Raw genomic sequence first — 26,565 nt, forward strand, 5'->3', positions numbered from 1 at the left:
TGTGGCTATAGTATACACATGATACCTCTAAGAAGGGTTTGGAAAAAAGTAAACAGCTTTGAGAAGTGAGGGTTTTACTGTGTATACTTCTTTTTTTTTCCACTTAACAAAAAAATAATCTATGAATAAGCAGTTCTTTTCAAACATTTCAGAAATAGTGTATCTTTTCCTTTAACCAAACATTATCACAAAAAAGGCCTTCAGGGGGTTTCTATGGAAGTTTTCAACGTGAGGAGGAGAAATCAAATGTCAGTGAGGTTTCCTGTGCCAGAGAGTAAGGAAAGCCCAGGGAAGCACATCACCAAGGAGGATTACAGGCCCCACAGACTGACAGGAGCTCAGGTTTCCATTACTTTCTCAAACTGAAAGCATCATGTTTTGAAGCCTGTTACATTCAGCATTCATTCTGTTGCCTCTACTTGCACTGCATTCTCTCTAGACACAAGCCAAGCTGAGCTGCTACTCAGGTTGTTGCTAAACCCTCACAATATCTTCTTAGCAATAAGAATCCTAACAGCAGCAGGCAGTGAAGCTCTGCTTGACCAAAGCACTCATTCCAGACACCAACTGAAGCAGCATCCTGGGCAAGTAATTCAGTTTCAGGTCCCTAAAAATTACCTATTGGTGGAGAGCTCACAAACACGAGAAAAAAACCACAAAGTAAGTCTGCAGCAGAAGATCTGGTGTCTCAACAGGAAGATAAGGAATCCATCTGACTTATCTCCATCATGCTTTCAGTGAAGCAGCCTCACAGAAATAGAGCAGGTCACGAATTTTCTGTAAGGAGAATTGTAGAAGCCCATCAAATATTAAAAAGCACTGCAGATGTCTGCAGTCCTTTCTAAAAGCTTTTTTCAGATGAGCAAAGAGGACACATTAATTAATTAAATTAACTGTTTCCAAACATTCCACTTGTACAGATCATTACCTTTCTTCAGATGTTTTTAACAGAAGATTAGTCTGCTCCTCCAGGGTCTTCATTCCAGAGTTTCTCTCTAACTGTAACACTGTTTGTTTATCCAGGCTTTCAGAAGACTTCACAGAACCTTACTGCTTCCTGCACAACCTAAAGCAATAGCTATATTTCCCTGATTTTCAGAAAGCCTCTGCTATCAGCCACATCTCTGGGTTACCTCTTGCACAAGCGAAAACCTGAAGTACAAATACGAAATTACCTGCAATGCAAAAACAGCCTCTTGAAAATGATCAGGAATGCATATGAATCACTTCAGCTTATTGAATTACTGCATCTACCCCACAATCCACTTAATGGGGTTTCTTAAATTAAATTTCTCTCCACCAAACACATCTCCCTGCCACATGACACGAGCTGAATACCTACAGAGAGGACTGAATTTTCATCAGATCCAGCTGCAAGGTACCTGCCTGAGTAATTCTGGCAAGATCAACTTGTTTGTGTTCCAAGCAATCCTTCATTAGTGCATTACTTAAAAATCAGTCAGAAGATGCCTGTTTCTAAATAGGAAACCTGCTCAAAGACATTATTTCAGAAGAGAAACTGGACTGAAAGCTGAGAAACATCATACCTATATTCGAAATGCCATCTTCTTCCAGTTCCTTTGCAGCAAATAACATCCTTTCCAAAGAAGCAAGTTGCAGAAATCCGCCCGTGTGCTGCTTAGACGCACCTGTGCTGATTCAAACACATCACCAAGGCTTTGGCCAGGGAAGGACAGAGCTCTCTGAGATGCCACCTTCAGCCACCCGGAGCTCCCCAGCTCCTTTTGCATCATCCCAGGCAATCATTTCCTCCTCTTACATAAGAGGCAGAGCTCCCAGGTGCCCCCGTTTGCAGCACGGTGCTGGCACTGCAGGAGGAGGCTGTGGTTGCGCCGTGCCAGGCCCAGCTCTCCCATGCACTGACCTAAGAGGCAGCAAATCAACACTTTGGGATCACTGCTCCTCAGGGGTTCTAAAAATAGAACACCAGCTGCTATCAGAGCCTGTGTGCTGATACCCAGCACCACTGACCACATCTAAGACCTCCTATTTCCTTAATGCCACAGCCAGACAGATTTATATTGCACTCTGTATCTGACAGTGAAAGGCTGCCCAGTATCAGTGTGGTTCTTAGCCTGATAACCAGGGTAAAAAAAACCCAAACAACCCTTTTTTTTAGCATGCCAGCTGTGGTTACTTCAGGCTTTAGATGCTACCAAGTGGAGACCCTGCTCAGATTTTCCCAGCACAAGTGCAAAAGACCATTCTCAATGCACAGACCTCACACACAACTGGCATTGACAATTGGCACTGACACTTTTGGATCCAACAACATAAATTTATTATGAATTGAATCAGCTTTCAATTAATCAGATTAGCACCCCAGCTGTGAATACATACACTTCAGAACCTTATTCTTGGACTGTGACCTCCTGTTATCTCACACTATCATAGAAATTTAATCTGTCAAACAATCCAGTACAGAGTCCATGCAATTACATCCGCTTAAGTACAAATCCACTCTTGGCAGTAAGCCCCCAGCAGATACATCTTGTTCATATGTCAGTCAAGTTTTGTCCAAGTAATTACAGCCTCTTTCTTACTGGAAACAGCTACTGATATTTGCAAAGCCTCAAATTTCCAAGCCAAGATTGGGACTTCCAGTTTTACGAACAGCAAACTGAGGGAGGGATACGAAGTCAGGATCACTGAGGCTTGCTATGGATCAGCCAGTCTACACCAACTGCAGTAGGGATATTTCATCAACATCCACCACTAACTGGTCTGGCTATAAAATGCAGATCAAGCTAAATCTTGTCATGATTCACAGGTTACTCCACTTGTACCACCTGTACCTTCCCTGACAGAGAGAACTTGATCACTGCACCTTCCATCTTTCTAGTTTTAACCAATGCACACCTCAGATGGTTCAAAGAGAACAGAGGGGATCAGAAACACAAAGTCCAACACACTGGAGGGGCACATTACAACCTGAAGCAGAAACCACATTCTCTCATTTCTTACAACAATCCCTTGTGTAGGTCCCTTCATTTATTCCTTTCTCCCTCTATTCTCAGAATGGTGCTCATGCAGAGTTCAGCATGTATGCATTGTACCGTAACTGGTTCCGTAATACACAGCAAGAAAGTAAAATTGAACCTCAGTTATTTACAATAGCACATAGGCTATAAGATATCTAGCTGTTTAAGTCAGAAAAATTAATAAAAGGATCCCAGAGAACTTTGCCTTCTGTCTATTCACTCCTCAGATTACAAATGCCCCACAGATTCTTTTCAATGTAACCAACTTTATTCAATAGAGCTCTGATTGTAATCTCCATTTACAGTATTATTTTAAAAATATAAAAGCCAACAAATACTCTCATTACCCTCCATCCTTTGTACAAGACACCCATAATAACTTTACATTTGTTAAATTAAATTAGATGAAACTTAATACACCAACTCACAGAGGAAAGCTAGTTCCATCAGTTCTTCAGTCTTGTTCCTCTATTCAGTTTCTACTTATCCAGGTGTTATTGGTTCAAGTCTGATTTTTTAGTTTCTGTAGTACAAGAGTCATGTAAGGAGATTTATTGACTCAGAGCTACTACTTATTTCTAGCAGAAAATGTGTTCAAAATGCTATCTTTTCTCTTTACTCTTCAATCATCACCATTTGGTTAATTTTGAACCCTTTAGCAAGTGTTACATCATGAGAGTGTTGCTTAATGTCTTTAAAGCAGTCACGATCAACCACAGAAGATTTTATTCAGTTTTACAATTCTAGATAATTATCTAGGGCTAAACACTCTACACACTTTTTCAGTTATATCTGTTACTTCAGTAAACCTTCCCAAATAGGAGGTAGTGATTTCCTCTAGCATTATTTATGAATTATCAGTCAAGGAAGTTGATTCCTCCTTGCTGGAATTACTTTATAGCTGATCATCAGAACATTACGGCATCAGCCAACCCAACAGAATTAACTCCTCACCGTTCTTGTAAATGCTTTCCCATCATTATAATCTGATAAATGGAATTCAGCCGTCACACAGCACTGTTTACCCACTGCTTTGGCTGTTTGCTGCCCTTTGTTGATGCAGCAGAGGCTTGGTTTAAGCTACAGGAAAGCACCTGCAGGGCTAATCCAGGAGCAACAACTCCAGCTCTTGCACACGCCCCCATGCTCACAGCAAAGTCTGCTTTTCTCTTTTCCATACACATGACTTGACAAACAATTTATCATGGAATGGTTTGGGCTGGAAGGGACAATAAAGTTCACCTCCTTCCATCCCCTGCTATGGGCAGGGACCCCTTCCACCAGCCCAGATTGCTCCCATCCAATCTGGCCTTGGACACTTCCAGGGATGCAGGGGCAGCCACAGCTGCTCTGGGCACCCTGTGCCAGGGCCTCCCCACCCTCACAGGGAACAATTCTGGACCAGCTATTTCAAGTCTTAAATTATCTTGCTTCTACACATCAGCTGCGCTCCTGCTACTCAACACAGAGCTCCAGAGAACAGGCAGCTGCACTTGGCTGCTTTAGCCCCAGAGGTCAGGCAGAACCAAACCACAGGTTTGTTTGGAGATCTGCTTTCCAAGTGCATTTGTAGCCACCATATCCAACCAGCACTTCCCACAGATGCCTTGGATGGGAAGCAAACCACAGAATGCATACTCATGAACTGAGCAGCTTATCCTCAAAATACTGCAGGCTTTCAGAGCGACCTAAATCAACTACGTGGGCAAAAACGAGCCCCTAGCAGCAGCAAGTCTTGGGCAAATGGTCAGCACAATCCATTCTGGGTATTTATCTTTTTATTGCAAAGCTCCAATCTGACCTTTTAAAAGCTTCTGATATCCTACTTAACAGCAGTGGCAGACAGATATTTCTTTGTGTGTTATTCCATAATGGTATGATTTTGCTTTACATTTTACATACTTTTTTGGTTTATATCTATACATACTATAGATCCTTTTCTCACCGTCCTGGCTTACACTTCACATCAATATTTCAACAGTTTTCCTCGTCAGCCATTGTTATGCTAAAACCTAGGTGTTAGCAGAGCTCTATTTTTGAAGTCGTCTGCCAGAGCATGTCTCACTCAAAGCAGCCTGTCAAAGAAATTCATCCCCAACATGAACAAAGAGAGGTTGAAAAAGTAGTTGATGTCATTTTATTTTTTCCAGTATGAGAACAAGTCAGTGAGACAGATCTAGATTATTATGAAACATAGTAAATTAAGCTACTTGCAAGGCCTACTGAAATTCAAAACTCAGGAATCTGCCAGAAAAATGATTTTGAAATTAATTATTTTATTTAATTGATCCATATTACATTTGGCACAGCCAACTCATAGTCCACACCCCATAATCCTTACCTTATCCTAACATGGGGAATTCCCCTGTAACAGAGTTCACTTATGGAGAAGACATGGGATTCATTTCATGACATCTTTATTTCGGAACAACAAATTTGCCCATTTTAAAGAAAAAAAACAAAACATGAAAGGGACAATAATTTGAGGAAAGCCTGAATTCAACCAGGTAGCTCGATTTAAGGCAAGCTGAGGTTGAACTGAAGTCACCCCTCACTGGAATCTACTCCAAAGAGCAGCAATTCCTGGTAGTTTAAGATGGTTTTTGCATTTCCTCCTCAGCCATCAACCAACTCACGCTAATCATCACCTTTTCCATTAGCACAGAGCTGGAGAACGCTCTGGGAACATCTGCCTTCAATAATTCATCTCTCACACTAATAAAACTCCTGAGCCAGTGGCTGCAGATGCTCCTCACTTTTCCCCTTCCATACAGACCCTAATTACTTCTCTGAGTGTGTTTATTAGCTTGGACAGCCGCCCACCTCCCTTTTCAGTTCCCTGCTTATCATCTGCCCTCCCATGCAAATAAACACTCATAAAAGCCTGAAACCTCCTAAAGATCTTGTGGAGAACCACAGCCCATCTCCATCATTAGCTGTTAGCACAAAGGAGGCATCTTACAAGGATCCTCATTAGAAGGTTCTTCCAAGAAGTAGAGGGTAATCATCAAGGCAGTGGCACTCAGTCATTTAACACTTACACTCCTTTTTCCTTCCTGCCTGGGATTCTCCCTGTTCCATCACATGGGCAGCAAGCCGGGGTCCCTTCACTTGTTTTCATTTCAGCCACTGCCTGAATTTCAGATCAAAAATCAAACAGCTGATCTGTAAACCAATAAACAAAGTTATTTTTCAAGCAAATGTTTTTAACATCACCAACTCAATATGTCTAACGAAGCAAAAGGTAAAAAGCTCTTATAGCTGAGTCTTAAAGCAGGCAAAGAAATCAAATTTGTACTGACCTTTTAACATGCACGTGTACTCTTTTTTCAGTAATAAGCATAAGCTGAAAACACTAATTCAGGGTTGAGTATCAGCCCTTTGGCTTGGTTCTCATACTGTATTTACCACTGTTTAAAAAGAAGCATCTGAGATTCTTCCATAGCAATCGTCACTGCTCCTAGGCAAAGGTTTATTAGCCTGGTTTTGTCATTTCTAAAAAAAACCAACCAAACAAATAAAGCCAGCCAAGCCCCAATTCATTACAGCAGTACAGGACTCCCCTGGTATTGTGACTTTTTATATTTCACTTCAGTTGCTCAAAGTCAATATAAATTCTTTTCACTGCACAGTTACTAGGCCAAAGTCAAAATGCTTCTCTCCCAGTTCAGCCACAATAGACTGATCTTCATCTCTTTCCCAGAACTCTAATTAAGTCCTTCTCATAACTGCTCAGAGAATGCAATAAGATCCAATTTCTTTGCAATATTTATTATTGCAGTTATCATCTTGCAACAGCTACAGCCAAGTAAGCATCTGACCAAGTCCTAAAAAGTACCATTGTTTTGCATAAACCTTCTCCAAGTGCCTCAGTCCCAATCGATCTGAGACATGACTCAAGAGAGAAGGAATTCTGCAGATCCACAAAACCTGCTGAAATAAAAATTAGCTCTGAGTAGCAGCCAGCAGCCAAGGAAAATCGATTGCTGCCCCTGATCAGCACGCAGATCACAGCTCTGCTTTCTGCACAAACTGAAGGTGTCCAACTTGGTTAGGGTCTGAAACAACAAAGACTGGGGACTTCTGCAGTGTCTCAGCTCAGCCAGAAAAGAAACAACTCTCGCTGTTCAATGCTCGGCCTGTCCATCTGGCTAAGCCCACAAACAAACCAAAACGAGCCACACTTCCAGTGCCAAATGAAACATCCCCACCAGAAAACACTTCCTGTTGACAAACAAAGCATCAGCCCTACTCGCTTGCTATGTATTTCTAGGAAATAAAACAGTATTTTGCAGATTTGTTTGTAAAGATAATCACTGCAGGAGATTACAGGATCAAGCACTTGATCAGATTTAAGTGTTCAATACACACTGTCTGTCTATTTACAAACACCTGGTGATAATCCCGTGTTGTCCTAGACAGAAGAATAAAAACCAGTTCTGAATAGTGAGCGTTTCTTTCTAGGTAACTTGAGGAAAAACTAACCTTGAATTATACGGCAAATAATTAAAATTATCAAAGGCAGTGGCCCTGAGGAGCAGCACCCAGCCCTCTGCACACCCAGACCACATTTAAACCAGGACAAACATTGCCCCCTCAGCTCCTGCCATTAGGAAAAGGATGTCATTTCCAAAGCTTTTATTCCTCTCAGTCTAGGACAACGAGGGGATTATCACCAGGTGTTGGCAAACACTCCCCCCACAAAGCTGTGAGGTTCTGCAAGTGCAGTAACACAGGCAAGGGTTGTTTCCAGCCAGGATTCACACTAACAGCGCCACAGCCCAAGCAGGAATTATTCAAAATTATTTTCAGACATAAACCAGTAGCGATCTGCTATGTAATTCTTCACTCTGGCTCATGACAAATGAAAGTTCTAATACTCTTAGGCAAACAGTGAATAATTGCAAACTGAAATAAGCTTTCAGTGAAGTGGTTCAACTTCCAGGACAAATGCACTTGTTAGATTAATTCCTGCTATGTTTTCATCTGGATGCAACACAGGGGTCACTTCCAACATGCTGACCCTTGTCCCACAGGATTAGGACCGGCATTTAATACACATTCTGGCACAGCTACAGTGCCTGAAGTTGCACAGCCTGGGCAATTACTTGAAACTGAACAGAAACCCGAGGGCAAGTCAGTGGAGAACTCCTAAGCTTCAACCACGATGGAATTCAAGACAAAACTGCTGCATAGCACCATGGCTCCTTACACATCTTCCAGGGAGTGAAAAGTCCCTTTATTTTCAGTGTGATTAAGTATGTAGCTACTAGTGGCATTTCAAGAACACACGAGCTAAAATTAGCAGAAGCTGCTAGCAGCAGGCATTTTTAAAAGGCCAACGCTCCGAGCAGTAAGTCAGAATGTGTTTCCATTAAACCTCACCTAGAAACTCAGATCCAAGGGATCTGGAAGGTGCTTCAGTTTAATGGGGATGAGCATTCTTTACTGAATGCTGAGGTGTCTAACAATACTCATCACTAAAGATTCACACTGACTGACAAAGCTCTCTCTTCAGTGAGACCTCCCTGCCACTACCACAGCACCAGATCTGGTGTTTTACTCACACCCCCAAGCCATTGTTCCACCTCCAGGCAAAAAATACCAACAGAAAGTAGAATACATGAATTAACAACTTGAAATCTGTTTTTAAACGAGTCTTTCTCAAAAAAAAAAAATTATACAGCTTAACTAATATCTATCTAGCAGAAATGCAGTAACATTATATCAACAGATTTGTCTCAGATGTCTCTCACTCCCCAAAGGACACAAACTTTAAAAGAGAAAACTTCCTCCTGTTTGCATACTCTGAATATTCAAGAGTAACACATTAGAAATGAGATTGCCTTGGATCTGGCAACACTGTTCAAAATTTGCAACTCTTCCATCATTGCAACGTTTTTCTCCAAGTTTAGATTTTAGAATTTGAGAGTATCAATATGAGAACCACAGGATTTAGGAAAGGTTTTAAAACAAGGAGATGGAAAGAAACTGCACAGAAATGCAGCAGTACTTGTAGCAGACATATTACAGTTAGATAGACCATTTATCTCCACTGAGCACATCTACAATTTAAAAAAATTCTCAACATACGATCTGACCCCTGAGTGTTTAGAAAACAAGGTAAACGAAATTTCCAACATTCCTAGCTTTACTGGAAGTACAACAGCAAAGAAAATTCATTGATTTACCCTGAAATCCTGTGAACTGTGCATTCTGCTCACAAGCACTTTTTGCTTCAAGTTCCTAACTCCTGGTATCATATCTTAAAAATAAAAGGTGAAAATTATATGGGTAATTGTTCAGCAATGCAGAGAACCTTTCACTAAAGCTTTGTAACTTGTGATGCAAATTTAACGTGTACTAAGAACCTGAAGACATAAACCCAGTGTTTTTCACTGAAATACAAGATGACATTTCTGAAAAGCTGATGACCTATGTTTTGAGCAGGGTTACTGCTCTGACTGGGCTGTATCTGCACTCATCCATTATCAGACTACTCAAACACCTCAGTATCAGGTTAGCCAGGGAAAAGGAAGCATTAGGACAACACGAGAAGGCTGATCTAGGCTGGCCTGTTAGCTTATTTTTTTCATTCAATTCAATTTCCTGATAATGTTTCCATGGAAAGTTTATATTGGCAGGATTCTCATCTCTACAGCACTCCATGGTTTCCCAGAGTCACTGACAGAGGGAATCAGCTACGGAGTCCTCTGATTTCGTAGTGCAGACAGACAGGGAAGAGGGACTGAGTGAGTCAAATGTACTCGGGACTCAAGCACCCATGAACTTGGGGATAAATAATACTTTTTCCACAAAATGCAAGCTACCCAATGCAAAACTTGTGTGTTTTGGCCAACAGTTGCTCCTCTAAGTGCTGCAATTATCTCACCATTAAGGGATTACCACAGTCACCCATTAATTACAAAATCACTTAAGATTACACCGTACAAAGTAGCCAACACCAAGCAGCATTAGCATTACTTGACTTCAGATACATGCTGCTGATTTCACTCAAGCCTCGGATACAGATTTACCAAGTTAGAGAAATCCTTTGCTTTCCACTACAGTGGGTGTTGGGATTGTAACAAACTGGTGTCTTTCAGTGACAAGTCTAACAGACAACCCGACCATCCTCCAAAAAAGAACAACTTTGCAGAGTCAAGGGTAATCAAACATTTAGAATGAAGACTAGATTCGCTTTCCTTAATATGGTTTGCTCTGGAAGAACCTTCTCTCCCAGAGAAACAGGTTCAAGTTTGTTAGGGCCTGGAAGTTATTTCACAGCCCACTGAGGTGTTCAGCAGCAAGAGTTTCTGTGCAGCATCCTACCCTGCTTCTGCTCCTTGAGGAAAAGCACATTTGGGGGTAAGACAGCAATTCACCAGAGCCAAGAGCCCTCCACCAGCCTATCAGCTCTGCAGCAGCAGATTAAATATCACAGGCTCACCCACTCTTCCACTACGCTCTCAGAAGGCCGTGAAGATCTGCCTCTGTTTTTAGCAAGTTTATATTCTGCTGCTCAACTTTACCACAAGTCTTGCACATTTCTAGTATTACTTTCAGCTAAATCCAACCTGGGAATCAGGCAGCACGTCACCTCATTTTGAATTCGAGTTGAATGGAGGTTGTAGTAATTCTAAGGCACAAAGGAGCAGAGTAATATAATCCTAGGTTACAGACTATGCTTACCTGACTAGCTTAAAGAGGCTTTACTCTGTGGGGGTTTAAAAAGAATTAAAATAAAAGCTTAATTCCCCCCCCCAAACCACTCTCAGCATCTTTATTTATTATTAATCAGGTCTCATCTGCTCAATACATCATTTCCATAAGATTAGCAATCAGCCACATGTTATAAGGAGACAACAAATTCTGTGTCCTTTTCTCAACATAAAGCTTCCACCTCCTCAAGAGTAAACAAAGAGCAGAAGCTAAAGCAGTATGCTGGCTTTATGCAAGTCAGCCCCTGGATGGAAAACACGTTACAGAAAACAGATCTGATTTTCAATCTCAGTTATTTCCACCTTGTATCACAATTTGTCATTAGCCCTTATCCATTCCTTCTTAGGAACACTCCCCATCACCTCCCACTTGAATGCAACATAAATACAAGTAATTTGATTTACTGTTCTTTTAAAGAAATTAATACACTGGGTTTTATTTTAAACAGGTAAAAGTTAACTGCAAATTCATACATTTGCTGCCAAGTGGATGTAAGATGCAAATTAAACAAGTGCCAAGCAGTTAAAAATATTTGCTTTTACATCAGCTGCTCATTATTACATAGCACACATAAATGTCTAAATATAGAAATTAGCCTGAAAGTTGGCAATCCCAGGAACCAGAAGAAGAACCAGATCCAGCAAATCCCTTCACAATGTTCAAGCACACTAAAGTGATAATCCAGAAGCCTTCAAAATTCTCACAAGTTATGTAATTTTAGTTCCTATCTCAAAGTCTCCCAGAACAGCTGCTGGTCCTTGACTACTACAAGAATTTGGCTTATTTTTGCTTCCAAAAGCCAACAGCCTGCAAGCACTCAAGAAGTTTGGGAGAGTAGAAGCAATGTACACTGAAGCTGCTACATTCCAGCCATCACCTATGTTCAATGGCCTGTTTGTCCTGCTTGGAGGCAAACTGAGCAAAAAATGCTCCTTGCAAGTGAGGAAACCACTCACTACCCCATAGCTCAAGCATATACAGCTATCTTGACCATTAAAATCCATTTTTACAGCTCCAGAGGAATTACTTAGAAGCTATTACAGCTAGAAAACAAATCCCACGCTCTCTCCCCATGATGGTCACATCCCTCATCAGCATCACAGCTTCCACTTGCCCACATTCCCAAGGACATCAAACCTAACAGAATACTCACACATGCAGCTCCCAGGCTTTTGAAGTCCATTGGTTTTCACTCGGGCGTTTTGGGTTGCAGACAGACACATCTCCATGTAAATTTTTAGCAATTGATTCAAGCTCCAGGGCCAGCAGCAACCACACTGGGCTTTCAGTTCCCCCCTGCTCAATGCGGAATCGCTCCTGCAGTAGCCCGGCCACAGCACCCGAAACACAAAACCCATCGTGGCTGCTAACAGATGAGCCACTGTCACTGTGACAGAGGCAACATGTTCAAGGTGTTTACTGTACTATTTCCTAAGACTCAGGTTTTACATTCTGCTTTAAAAGCTGGACTAAAATTAGGCTTGTCTAATTCTTTGCTTTTTCAATTGATTCTGTACAGGACAGTAATACAACAATTTGGCAATACACAATCTGGAGGACAGTTCATAATCAGCATTATCCTGTTGCCATCACTGCTGCTGTTCTAGACCTTTATGTAAATTTCAATCAGGTGTCTTCAAGTTCAAGCCCACTGCACTTGTTCTTGATTTTAGTTTTTAACTCCTGAATTTGTAAGAAGTGCCTGTTACACCCACAGGTAACAATTTTCTTCAATCCAGAGGTGATCCTCACAGCAGAGCCATCACACAGCCCAGGACCCAGGACTGATTACAGCAGAAACCAACCCAAACAAAGAGTCACAGGGTAGGAGAGGGTTTCTCTGGCACTATCTAGTGTTCTCCACACACTATTCCCAGTGAAACCTGTACCTTACTCCCTATCCAGGGCATAGATTATCCTGAGGACAATAAATGTCCAGTCTCTGCTGACATACCTAGCTAGGAACAGCCTTTTTATTGATGGCATCAAGTTCACCGAGACAAACAAGAGACAGATGCTGAAATAGCAGACACAGTTCATTCTCAGGAAGAACACAGATTTACACAACTATGTTCATCCCTGTTTGTAGCACCTTGTTGTTTTGGATTTTTTTTTTTAACTTACAATCTCAATGATCTCGTTTGAAAAAGATCTAATCCCTTTTGTGACTGTAATTTATCCATATTTCATTTCCTGAATGTGGCATCACTCACCAGCTTTTATCAAATATCACCACTTACCTAGCAGGCAATATTTCCACCTGCTGAGTAGAGACACAGTGTGAGAGGTACACAAAACCAGCTGCAGAATGTCAGGCGAGGAGGAGAAATGTCTCCACGTTGCATGGTAACACAGGTTCCTCTGACAGCACCTTTCACTGGAATTCAGGAATACCAGACAACTTCTAAAACACTCCAGTGCTGCTTTCTTCCAAGATGATGGGATTTGTATTCAAGCTTCTAGCAGGTAGCTGGTTCAGCCTGAGTACACCACCTTATTTACATATTAATTAAAAAAATAATCATCCAAAACACCAGCAGTAGTTACCTGCGTCCCTACAAATTCTGACAAAATTCATTTTCCCCATTTATCAACCAAGTTTTTCAAAAGCTATTGGCCTACTTAGCAAATCAAGGGATATAAATGTGAGCTTTAATTTTAATAACATGTCATTACCTAACAACAAGTAATCCCTAAAGGGACATATTTGCACTTTTTAGGTCACTGAAGTATTTTGCCTCTTGCTGTTGACAGGCTATATTCAAATCACAGCCAAACACCTGTATTTAAATGCTTTTTGCTTCCAAATTGACTAATTTCTTTCAGCTGTCTGTAATCTCATTTCAGTGCTCGCTGTGAGAGCGAGCCAGTCAGGCTCAAATTAGAAAATTTGATATGATTAAAGTGTCTAAATCACCTTGAAATATTAAGTTTGAGATAGATTAATGATCATTTTGTCAAACACCCACTTTAATGCAATATGTTACAGAAGCAAAGCAACCCTCCCTATTCACACAGAGAGCAGCCTGTACAATTCTCAGTGTGAAGAACCAGCTCCCTCCTGAAACAGCTCTGGCCTTATTTAAGAACAGGTAAAAGTCATCTCTTTAGACTACTGCATTCCATAATCGAACATCAGGATTTTCCCTATCAATCTGGAAATACAAAATCTCCCTGGTTTATATTAAACTTCATTGCTTTGCACAGTGAAAGAGTCAAAGCATATATCCTCAACCAGAATCACAGCCAAAATGCCTTCATTATCCCAACACTGCATGAATATCTCCATTTTATTTTCCTTATGTTTTCCCACTGCAGTTTCTGCTGCACTGACATCACCACCACCAACTCAAAAGGCACACCGTGTTTTCCATTACATAAAGCTGCACAGACAGACATACTCTGCCTTCACCATACAGATAACACATAAAAACTATTACCATATAGATGATGGCAATTTTCCAGCTTAAAGCTGAGGGGAAGCATGTTCTGGAATATTTTTTCAGCTGTGTTTAAATCCCACAAAGAACAATAATGAGACTACATAAAAGCAACTGAATTTCTGCTTTAACTTTACAGTGACTAAAATGGACCAGCACTTGAATTCCGCATTTAAAGCAAAACAAGCCCCTCAGTTGTTTACGTTTGTCTGCAGACCAGTTTTAAAACACATGTAATGCTCCATCCTAAAAGCTTTTGTCAGATAATTTGGAAAGGATTAGCAAGTGAGCAATTAGTACATGCAGTTCACATCAACTACCACGCCAATTAGCATCATAAATCAAACCAGCAACCCTCTGACTGCATCCTATTATGCGGGAAGCAAGATGTTCCAGTAAGCAAAATATTCCCAGAGAAGGGATCTCTTCCTGGAAGCCACCTAGGGCTCCTGAGCTCAGCTCCAATACTGCTTTTATCAGATATTAAGCAGCTATCAAGGCAGGTGTGTGCTGTAGGTACTGATGGCCTGGCACCCAGATCCCGACACACATCCCTTCCTCCAGCTCAGGCTCACACACCTGGGTATCCAGCCCAGCTTTTGCCCGCAGCAAGCTGTGCCCCACCCTACCTAAATTTCATTCTCAAGTAAGTCAACAGCCAGATCCTTCCACCATAAATTGATGTACTGTTGTACATCCAGACACTATTAAATGCCACAACCTCATAGCGGTGAGGCATTTTTGAAGCTTAATTAATGCAGGTTAAAATTAGACTCTTATTTTGCATGAGAAAAATAATGAAAGGGGACTAAATGGATGAGTTGCCTCAGGGTATAGGAATCGTTTTCCTCAGCTTGTTTCTGGCCCTCCCTGCTTTCATTTACTCAGCTCCAAGGGTGGAACTACAGATTGCCATTCAAGTAGCAGAATTGCCATAGAAAAATGATAAACCACTCCAGCAGGGTCCCACCTGCACTCAGGCTGCAGCTATACACGTCTGCTGTATTCGGAACATACCAGCACAATTGTCAGTTCCTACAGTCTCATCATCCGTCATTCATGTCACCACCCTGTGCAGGGGCTCAGAAGCTGGCCCAGGGACTCTCAGAAATCTTTCAACCCCAAGCCTGAACAGCAATCCAAAACTAATTTTAGGAAGGAAAACTATTACTCGGATTTATTCACAGTGGAAAGAAAATAATCCTATTAATTCTTTAGCATGTATTGAAAATATGAACAAAGCTTTACTACAAAAGCACTTTAAACTCTGCTACATCATTGATTTTATGTTCATGACAGCAATGGTACATAATTTTCCTCCGTTGTCATTATTTACTAGCTTTGATAGTTGACAATTGTACCCTTGGCAGCACAACCAATAACACCTTCTGGCCAGAAACAGAGATGGTGCAATTCTCGACAAAGTGATTTTTATTATTATCAAAATCCTCACATCTGTAAAGACTTTCCAAGCTATCATTCTAGTTTTAGTGCTCAACAGTGATCCAAATCAGAGATTTACAGCCCATCTTTCTCTCTCTTCATACCTGCTCCATAACCTGCCTCCCACAGCAGCAGATATTAAGCTGTACGTCACTTCAGTCATAGTAAGTGCCTATCTCTGACTTTTGATTATTTCTTAACAGGCCAAATTTGTCATGTCAACCACCTCACCTAAATATAAACACCTACCAGGCCTGTCCATGCGCTGTACTATGGCTGCAACAGTTTACTATGACCTAATATTAATTAATGTTTTCTCTTTCCACATCAGGAACAACTCAGTCACTGCGGCCTAACTCAGACTATTATGTAAAATTTACAAAAGAAAATACATCAATATTCTAACCTAAGAATCCAATGGCAGCTCAATTACTCCCTCTTACTATTCCAGCATTACTAAATGGATGAAATAAGTTTCCAGGAGATCCTCTGCACCCTGCAGTCAGATCAACTTTTTGAAAGCAACACAGGTAATTTCTTAGGCCAAGTCTATGACAAGAAGTGCCATTGGTTCCTGCTGCCCTAAGTTGGCTTTGTGGATTTCTTGGCTGCATTCATGTCCTACAGCTGCCACAGGAAGGCTGAGGGATGACCTGATTTTTGCCCCGGAGACATGAAAATTACTATAAGCCAAGCCACCTGAAGGAATTTCACTGAATGAGTAATTCTGGCTGTAACAGTACAGAAAGCAGGTGGGAAAAGGACCATTCCATCAATTGGCACCTGCTAGCCTAGCTCAAAGCAGCAGATTTAAACTGCAAAGGCCACAATCATTTTTATGCTTTGAGAACACTCCTACATCCTTTCTATAATGCATTTACATAGCTCTAAAACTACTCTCCCTATGTTTCTAGGCAAGCCTACTTGTTTCCTGGACCTGGACATGAATTTCAACTTCATGTTTATCAATCCATTCACGGCCTTTAGACGTTTCAATCTCCTTCCTCACTTTCCCAGTTATGGAGCCTTTCCCTGAGTTTGGCTGGTGTATCTTTGAGGAAATTCACTGCTGGATGAAAACCAGCAGCTGTCCAAACACCGTCTGATCTTGCACAGCAAGGTCACCCTCCAGAACCACGGAATCTCCTGAGCAGGAATAATCTTGATCCACAAGGATCATGGAGCCCAACCCCCTCCCTGCAGAGATACCCCAACAATCCCACCCTGGGCAAGCTGTCCAAACCCTCCTGGAGCTCTGGCAGCCTCAGGGCTGTGCCCGTTCCCTGGGGAGCCTGGGCAGTGCCCAGCACCCTCGGGGGAAGAACCTTTTCCTAAAATCCAACCTAACGTCCCCAACACAGCTTCGGGCTGCTAGTGATGCCATAACAAAGGGTTCTGCAGATACTGGGGGAGAATTTGGGGGGGAAAAAAAGAAAAATAGGAAAAGTAGCATCTCTTCAACACTAAAACTTCCAAGTCCGAGATTATTCTACCCAGGCACAAAACTGCTATTTGTCCACACACTGGCCATCTCCAAATTCACATGCCAGGCAGCTGAGTTGGGATGTTGCCCAAGTGATGCAAACAGCTCCTGGCACACAAGGGGTTAACTCAGACACACCAGCACTTGCCAGGTTAAATAGGATCCATTTAAATGATTGCTGTCTGGGCATTCCAGTGCCATGCTTTTAGCATATTTCCTCTGGAGAGCACAGTTGCTGTGATACCAAAAAGACAGGCGTCCTGGCTGCTGTCCTGAGCATGAGAAGCTCAAACAAAGATAAGGATCTCTCACATTCGAACCCACTGTATCTGTATAACCCAGCACTGACTGCTACAAAGCCCTGCCACGGTGACTGACTGGCTGTGTCACTCCTCCCTCTGGTAATGGTACTGGAGAAGACAGCTGTAAATTACAGAGACAGTGGTAGAATTAATAAGAAATTTACTAAAAGGAACAACATCTGTGGTTTTAGTTTAATAGAAAATGTAAGCACTAGCAAGTCGAGGTTTTGAGTTAAGTCATGTTGAGCATTGATTTGCTCTAAGCTATAAACAGTTGCTCAATCCCTTTAAAACAATGAAAAAAAATTGAAAATTTAAGCTTCTCACAGCCAAACACAAAGCAATACACCCAAAGCTATAGATTCAATTCCAGTGCTCCCCAGAGTCCCTTTGCTTGCCTGTATCTTTCCTTGGGATAAAAGGGGAAATTACCAAACAAAGTAACTGTCTCATCACTGGGTTTTCATTCATTATCCAACTATGTAAACTAGTAAAGCTACAAAGGAAACACTGAAATTACATCTTTCACACAGATCAACCCTGTGGTTTTAGCTCTGGCTTCCTGAAGTGGTTAACTGAAGCTTATTTAAGCAATAAGAAAGAAAAGTGAAAGAACAAGTCATTCTCTGGTTTAGAAATGCACCACTATCTTAACATCCTGTCATCTGTACCACTATGCAGGCTCCAAATAGATTAGTCAGGATCCTGGAATTGCATTAATGAGGCTGAGTGTGCACATACTGATTAAATAACACATCTGCTTCTACCCACTTAAGAAAAAAATGATTAAATACTTCCAGAGGGCTTTGGAATTGCCAGCTGCCCACAATGGACTCACCACCACCAAGGAAACCTGACATCCTCACCGTTTCCACCTCGGGACTAAAATTTAAAACAAACTTTCTAAGAAATCCTAGATTCCTGGTAGCCAAGATACATCTAAGTGGGACATTACTTTATTTCTAACATGGATCACAAGATTTATGCTGCGTTTATAACCCTAGCACAATTACATGAGAAGCACAAATTAACTGCAAACAACTTCAGATCAAAAACTACCAGGAAGTAGTTGGAAAGTCTCTCCTTACAGACTCCAGGCTAAAATCACCCTCCTTTTCAGTCTCCATTGGTACAGAAATCACAAAAGTCAAACATCAAAACTCAGCAGCATCCCAACTTGTCCACATCTGGCACTGTCTTTGCCCTGTTTCATGGTGTGAGGACAGGCAGGAACACAAAAGAGAAGCTGAGCCACAGTTCTCCCTCAGTACAGGTGACTCAAAGTACAAATAGTGCTTGAAGGCAGTCAAGGACAAAAACTAATGTAACAGAAGACAAATCTCTTACTCCCACAGACATTAGGATTATCAAAACTATTGAATATACCACTCGCTGTCTCAGAACAGAAAACTTCATCCACTGTAGATTACTAAGCAATCATTTTGGATTTGTTCCACAACTGATAGAAAGCCGTGCGTACAAAGGTCACACAGAAAACCCCTCACATAAAAACTAACAATTGCAGAAAGGGATGTTTGAAATGCACTGTCAGCAAAAGGTCACACAGTTGAGATGCAACTGAGTTCTGAGATTTTTCTGGAGCTTACATTACCTTTACTTCAAAGATTTGCTAAAAATATCAACGCTACCATTCACCTTGCTCATTGGTAAGGACAAAACCAGTGGTGACACAGTAGAGAACAGAGTATTCCTGAAGTCTCGGGAGTTGTTCAACTGCCTGGCACTGTCCAAGACTCTTTCATTAGCCAAAAAGATTGTGGGATTTTTTTAATTTCACTTACAAACATACTGCAGCCTTACAGTTGTAAGTGCATCCCTTAAATATTAGCAATTAATGACATACCTCATATTCCCACCTCAGTTTTCACAGCATGATCAAAGACACAGACCTATTCCTTCAGGTGGCAAAGTTAAGGCTAAGACCATGGCTGCTTCAAGTGCTGGAAAAGAAGCACTTCTCCTAATTGGACAATAAGTCCTGTGAAGACACTTAGCTTGAGCACCGATGTCACCTCCCGGAAACCACAACTGCCATTTGTTACTGCTCAGTACAATGCAGAACACAAACACAGCAACCCAGCTTCCAAAGTGTTTCCTTTTCCCAAGTGCCCGAGCTGAGCAAAAGCAAATCCAAAATCTGCTGCACTGCCCTCCTGGTGCCCCCTCTCAGGGAGCAGGACTCATTTGCCAATTTAAATAGAAATAAAAACAGTGATATGTATACACAGCAGCACGAACTCTTGTATCAGCATTATTGCCTGCTGCTTTCAACTAATCTCCCAAAGAAAACGGTGGGAGAAGGCCGGCACACTCCCTGAAAACTCCAAAGCCTCGCTACACATTTGCTCCATCAACATCAGCTGATCCACAGCAGGTCTCCTTTTCTGCCCCGGGGAAAGAAGTTATCCTCACAAGTTAATGGTTTAAGGCTTTCCTCTTGATCTGTAAGTCTTCTGCGCTTGCTCAAAAGCATCTGATATTTAATCATGCAGCTTTTGCAGAGAACAGCAGTGAAGCATATAATTTAAAGCCAGAGTAAGACATTCCAGGAACTTCAGACACAACTACCAAACCTAGTTTTTGGTTTACCGTGCAAGTACAGTTAATACCACGCATTTGAATCTTCTTGTTTACCCACACGCTGGAGTCTGACATCTTCAGCATTAAAAAGAAATATCTTTCCATTTGCATATGAGCCACACAAACAGCAAAACATGTGCTGCGTTTCACCAACTCCTTCACACTGGAGGTCTACAAACAATAAGAGTAGATCACAGAATGGTTTGGTTTGGAAGGGATCTTCAAAATCATCCAATTCCACCTCCTGCCACGGGCAGGGACACCTCCCACTATCCTTGGCTGCTCCAAGCCCTGTCCAGCCTGGCCTCGGACACTTCCAGGCTCCAGGGGCAGCCCCAGCTTCTCTGGGCACCCTGTGCCAGGACCTCAGCACCCTCCGTGCTAAGCACCCTCTGAATGTTACCTGTGAGCCAGGTTAACAGCTCAGGGCACAGAGGTGCACGTGCACAATCAGCAGAAAAGGGCATCAAGAGACTTGTCCCCAACACGTTGCTCTGGCTGTGACAGGAAACAATCCTCACCCAAAACAATGCTTACTGTGTTTGTGCAAGCTCAGAATCTACCTGGATACACTTACTCACCAGCTCTGTGGGCAGATTCCCCACACCTGAATCACCTGGATTTAATCCCCCAGCAAACCAACAAAAACAGCATTCCCATGCTCTGTTGTGCTCACCCGGCAATCTGAAACAAGATGGCTGTTGGGAGAATCAGATTGATCTGTCAGATTACATGGTTTGAGCCACAGCTCCAAGATTCAAACGTAACAAAAGCTCAAAGGGGCCAATTGCTATTATGGTTTCTAGATGCAATTGTTTTATGTGCTATCTGCGGGTTTCTTCAGCTTTGGTCAGTGATGCCTAAACAGCTGAACTATGCCACCATTCCTTCGATGTATTGAAATAATGTAACAAGGACCCGGAGAATCCCAGAATGGTCTGGGTTGGAAGGCGCCTTAAAGTCCGTCCCATTCCACCCCCTGCCAGGGGCAGGGACACCTTCCACCATCCCAGGTAGCTCCAAGCCCTGTGTACGCTGGCCTGGAACAGCTGTACTCTCGTATTTCCCTAGAGAAAACAATGCTTTTGCAGCACATGTATTTTTCAAGTAGTTTGTCTCAGCCGTCCTCAGCAGCAGAAGTGTTCAGACACTGCTGCTGCTTCATCTCCTGGACTGAGTGTAACTCCCGCCGTAACTTTGTTCTCAACACACTCAATGCCAGCTTCCAAGGGGCTGCAAAGCTGGAGAGCTGCAACAATCAGATGCCTCTAAGGCTCCCGTACTTCAAGAGTTCTAGCTCCACCCTCAATTACTTTATTTTCAGGAAACAGTACTTTTAAAAGTGACCAGAAGGAAAAAAATAAAGCAAGGTTCGTATCTTCTCCCATTTTCTCCCACCCACACACTTGCCAGTGTATCTTCGCACTGCCTTGAGCCATTACTTCCAAATGTACAATCTCATTTCCCCTAGGACTTACATTATTTCTCCATAATCACTTAATAATCATCATTTCAAAATTAAAACTAGCATTTACAACATGCCTTTTCAAAAATTACTTTTACCAGAAAAACTAGACTAAAGATCACAAAATGCTCCAGAACACAGCAATTCATACCCACATGATGCCTGGTATGGCATTCTTACCAACTAAAGCAATAATTTCTCCTTAAATAAGTAAATAAAACTATTTGAGATGCTCAACACCTGCTGCATCAGCGTGGTACTAAGGATATTAGTATTTTTATAGATTATTAATAATGCATACAACATCTTGGCTAAAGTGTTTCAAAGTCTTTTTGTGAAGCATTAAAAATTGGGTTTTCCACTATCTTTCCTTGGTTTTCCATCTTGCTAAAGTTTATAAAAATATAGTGCGAGTCTCAGCCTGGATAGCGAGACACTGGAACTGATACATTCAGCTGTTCCCTGCCCTTGCAGATCACCAAACCGTGGAACCTCAAGGTATTTTCAGTAACCCAAAGACCACTGAAGGCAATTCATATTTTCTCTCCCTGCTTCTAAGCACACAACATACTTGGTATAAGGAATGTTTAATGCTGACCAAGCAGTGATGCTGTCAACTACAGAACATGGGGAGGCAGATTTTACTATGGTAAAGTCTGTGTAATGGACTAGTAATATTAATTACACTGTCAATAAACTAATAAAACAGTCTGAGTTACTCTAAAACTGACTGGCTACTTAGCATGAGTTTCCCACAAAAAATACAGAACAAATGCTTTTGAACTGTTGACTCCACAACTTACAGACATGCAAGAACCTGGAAGCAGTCCACTTTTATTTTAGCACCTTTATCCACTGAGGAAAAACTAATGAAGCTCTATGACCCAGAACTGTTTTATCCAGTATCACATGTAACTTAGAATAACACAAGGCAAGAAATCTCTGTGCAAAAAAAGTAAGGACAATTCAGGACCCAGTTGAGCACTTGCTCTCTTCATATTAGACAGCACTCTTGCACTCGAATATAAACAATGCTGCTGAAGGGCGAGTTTGAATTTCAGATTATTTCAACAGTCTTTGGTCCAGCAAGTATGCCTAGACACTCCTAGGAACTCCAAATGTAAGAGGAACTCCAAATGCAAAAAGGAAGAGGATTTACATTGCCAATAAAACCTGTGCTGGAAAGACAGTGCCACTCCATGTAGAAAAGAAAACTCTAGGGATCACTAATAGGAACTCTACCTCACTGAAAGTCCCAAATTGCTTAAGATTCCAAGCAGGTTCTTCTCCAGAGCTGTCAAGCCTCTCTTGAGCAGGAGAGTATCAAATAAGCAGTTCAAGGAGCACATGTAGGTTGGAGTTGATGTTTAAAGCAGCCTGAACTAACAAGTTCTTCTCTTTACGGGGTACAGCTCTCCTTGCAGTGGAAGGAACTCTTCCAGGAAGTTACTTCGTATTTTCTCAGCAGCCACATGCCAACCACACCACAACTCCTGTCAGTGAACCTCAAGCACCCTGAGGTTAAAAGATTTTGTGATTTGGGGAGTTATCAGTACAACACTAAACTCTCTGCAGCAAAATTGGAAGGCAACCACCACAACCCAATGTCTGTTTTTCCTACATGCAACACGTGGCACTACCACACGGATTTAAAAGCTGCTCTCAGTGAGAAAGAGTTAGCTAAAGGAGGTTCACCAAAAATACAGCCCGGTGGAGCTGTAATCCACAGGAGTGAGGAGTTGTTGTTTTACCTCTAACTCTGTAACTATTCAATTTTTAAATATTTAAGAGCTGGTTGGAGAGCCCTCAGAAGACATACAATACACTCATTTTCTAGATGAATCGTTCCTATCTATCAGAGCTACTGCTCTCATGACTCAGTGTCCAATAAAACTTAGACAGCAAATTATCTGTGAAGGTTTTACTCATCCTCTCAGCTCTTGAAACATGTTTTTAGACTGCTATTTTGGTTTTCAAATCTTTGTGATTGACAAAGGAGCTGAGCCACAGTTAGGTAACAGAAATCATTAATACATGAAAAGACTATCGCGAGTCACATGCTAAGGAGATAACTACACCCAGCGCTTCACATCCTCCTCCCACTTCCACACCAGCCTGGCACATCACTAGAGCCCAAGCATCTTATTCACAAACACATTTATACCACGGAAACATGCATTAATTACCACTTGAAAAAACGCTCTGCCGCAGGCATCATCCACCCCGCAGAAACCCAACCTCCAGCAGCACGGAGAAGGGGACAGTGCTTCCCACCAGAAGTTTTAAACTCCTCGGGAGAGGAAAGAAAAGGCAAAGCACCCTCAGGAAGGGACAGCCCCACACCATAACCTCAGTGGTGACTAATAAAACAGAGAATACGCACCAATCTCTGGCGCACACTCGGTCAGATGTAGCTGCTGAACTGGGGACTGCTCTGTAATAAGTGACAGGCACTGCCAGCCTCCCTGCCGCGCCACACAACACTCCAAACCCAAAATGTTAACTGCAAGAACCAGGATGTCTGTCTATTCAAGCTCCGCTGCTCAAGAGGCACACAAATAAATCTTTCAGGCAACAATCTCAATAGCAGCTTTTCCATCGGGACTTTTTGATTACATATCATTTAAAGACCAGCTAGGCCACCAACACAAGACGGTTTTAGGCAGCTCTATCTCGGCTGCTGTACATCACGCTCTGCTTGCTACCTTGAATCCCTTCCAAAACAGCCACAGGATACTCCAGTTGGAAAAGCACACGATGTGAAGCTCAGCAAGTTATCATGCAAAATAAGTCATAAATTTCTCCACAAAATACATATTCCTAGTCAATACCGCTTGCTCTTTTTAACTCAACCAACAGTTCAGAAAAAATATCTGCAGACTTCCCTACGCTGGTGATGTCTTTCCTTATTTTGTGCATCCTAAGCAGTTCAAGCCTCTGTAGTGCTCCTGCGGGGACAGATGCACATAAATCTAAGCTTAGAGGGCTGTTATCTCCATCTTGCCTCCCGACCTGTTTTTACACTACTGCACAGACCGACACCGCTCTGTAACCCAGCTGCACGTCTTGTTTACCCACTTCACACCACCAAACCACAGCCCCACGCTGTCTCCATCACATGCTGCAGGGAGCGCCGAAGAAAATTTCATTTTCCCGAACCCTTCTGCAGGCAGAGCGAGCATCATCCTTCCCACCGTACCCCAGCGCGCAGGAATCCCGCACAGCAGCAGCGGACGAGGAACAGAACAACTTCTGAACCCCACAAATCCCAACAGAGGGGCCACCCGGGGCATTCAGCGCCGAGGAAATGATGGGGACCAAGCGGGAACACCTCCGGCTCCCTGAAATCGCCAGCCACTAGGGGGGAAGGAAGGGCAGGCAGCCCGGAGCGGGGAGGCGGCGGCTGCTCCCCAGGAGCCGCGGGCCAGGGGCTGGGGGCACAGGGGGGAGCAGTGCAAGGGGCTGGGGGCGATGGAGGGAGCTGGGGAGCAGGACCCTGGGCTGGGGAGATCAGGGGGAGTAGGGCCATGGAGGAGGCGGGGCGGCGGGGACAAGGCTATTTACGGGGTGGCGGTGAGGGGGGAAGAAGGGGACCAGGGAGGGAGCGGTAAGAAACAGAGCCATGGGCCGGGGGAGGATGGATAAACAGAGCCATGGTCTTGGGGAAGGGGGGGTGGGGGGTGGATAAACACAGCCATGCGCTGGGGGAGGCCTGAGACGGAGAGCAGGACTGGCGGACGTTTGGTGCGGGGGAGCAGAGCAGGGGGCTGGGGGAGGTTTTCGGGGCGCAGGGCCAGGGGCTGGGGGAGGTTTTGGGGGGTGCAGGGCCAGGGGCTGGGGGAGGTTTTGGGGCACCCTCTGCCGTTCGCTCCCTCTCCCCGCCGTGCCGGGGCCGCCGTCTCACCTTCGATGGCGATGACATGCTCGCGGATCTGGTTCTGCAGCACGGGCTCCTCCACCCGCTCCAGCAGCTCGTAGATGGAGTAGATGTTGGGGTGCACCGACTCGAAGCGCTGGATCTCGGCCCGGATGGCTGCCGAGTTCGCCAGCTGCTGCTGGTAGTTCATGGCGCGGCCGCTCCGCTCCGGCCCCTTCACGCTGAGACCCCCGGGCGGCGGCGGGGGCGAGCCCGGGCCGCCGCCGCCGCCTCACTCACCGGACACCCCCCCACCCCCCCGCTCCGTGCCGGGCCGGCAGCAGCGCCTCGGCCTCGCAGCGCGCTGTCACTTCACGACGGCGGCGGCGGGGCGGGGCAGGGCCGCCCCCGGCCCCATGGAGGGAGGGAGGGAGGAAGGACCCGCTCCCGGTCGCGGTCCCGCCGCCGCCTCCTCAGCCCCTCACGGCTCCCGGTCCCGCTCCTGCCGCCGCCGCCCCCGGCGCGCGCGCCCCCCCCCCCCAGCCAATGGCCGGGCGCGCCCCCCCCGCACACGCGCGCGCCCCCGCGGCAGCCAATGGCCGGGGCCCTCGCGCCCTCCCGCGCGCTCGCCCCGCGTCCTTCCCCGCTTGCCCCGCTTCACGCTGGCGCAGGCCACGCCCCTCCTGGTGACGTCACCGCGCAGGCCCCGCACTGCCCCACCCTCGGGCACGCTGGGAAATGTAGTCTCGCAGGGAGGAGCTGAGGGAGGGTCGGGGTCGCGCCGCTCCGCGTCCCCTCAGGGACACCGGACCCGCTCCGGGGACTCGGGACCTGCCCCCAGGAACGCCCGGCGGCGCTCACCCCGCGGGGAAGGATGGCGCCCCTCACCGTGAGTCCGGCCCCGCGGCGGCTGGAGCTCTGGAAGTGCTGAAAGTAGGAGGTTTGTGCCCGAAGGGCGCCATTCACGCCTGGAATGGCAGCCCCAGCCCTGGAAGGGTTCCAGGCCAGGTTGGACATTGGGGCTTGGAGCAACTGGGATAGTGGAAGGTGTCCCTGCCCATGGCAGGGCGTGGAATAGGATGATCCTTAAGGTTCCTTCCAGCTGAAACCATCCTGTAATTCTATGGCTGGTCAGAAATACTTGTACAGAAATGTCTCGTGGAGTAATGAAGCACTGTTGGCATTGCATAAACAGGGTTATTTACAATATCGGCTGTGCACTGTCAGCCACTGACCTCGACTAATCCATTT

At 44.0% G+C, this 26,565-nt stretch overlaps 1 protein-coding gene across 5 annotated transcripts in view; it reads right to left on the reverse strand.

Moving 5' to 3' along the window:
• Nucleotides 1-25,836, reverse strand: part of AGAP1 (ArfGAP with GTPase domain, ankyrin repeat and PH domain 1) — a 308,025-nt gene extending 282,189 nt beyond the window's left edge. For 4 of the 5 annotated variants that reach the window (XM_038142034.1, XM_038142032.1, XM_038142030.1 and 1 more), the window contains exon 1: nt 25,363-25,836. In XM_038142034.1, the coding sequence (XP_037997962.1) occupies nt 25,363-25,525 (163 nt within the window). In that variant the 5' untranslated portion in view covers nt 25,526-25,836. Of the gene's footprint in view, nt 1-1,547; nt 25,303-25,362 lie in introns of those variants that run through there. The other variant, XM_038142033.1, reaches the window with a different exon arrangement.
• Between the last annotated feature and the right edge of the window lie 729 nt (nt 25,837-26,565).

The sequence above is a fragment of the Motacilla alba genome, chromosome 7, assembly GCF_015832195.1.
Source record: "Motacilla alba alba isolate MOTALB_02 chromosome 7, Motacilla_alba_V1.0_pri, whole genome shotgun sequence".
Lineage (NCBI taxonomy): Eukaryota > Metazoa > Chordata > Aves > Passeriformes > Motacillidae > Motacilla > Motacilla alba.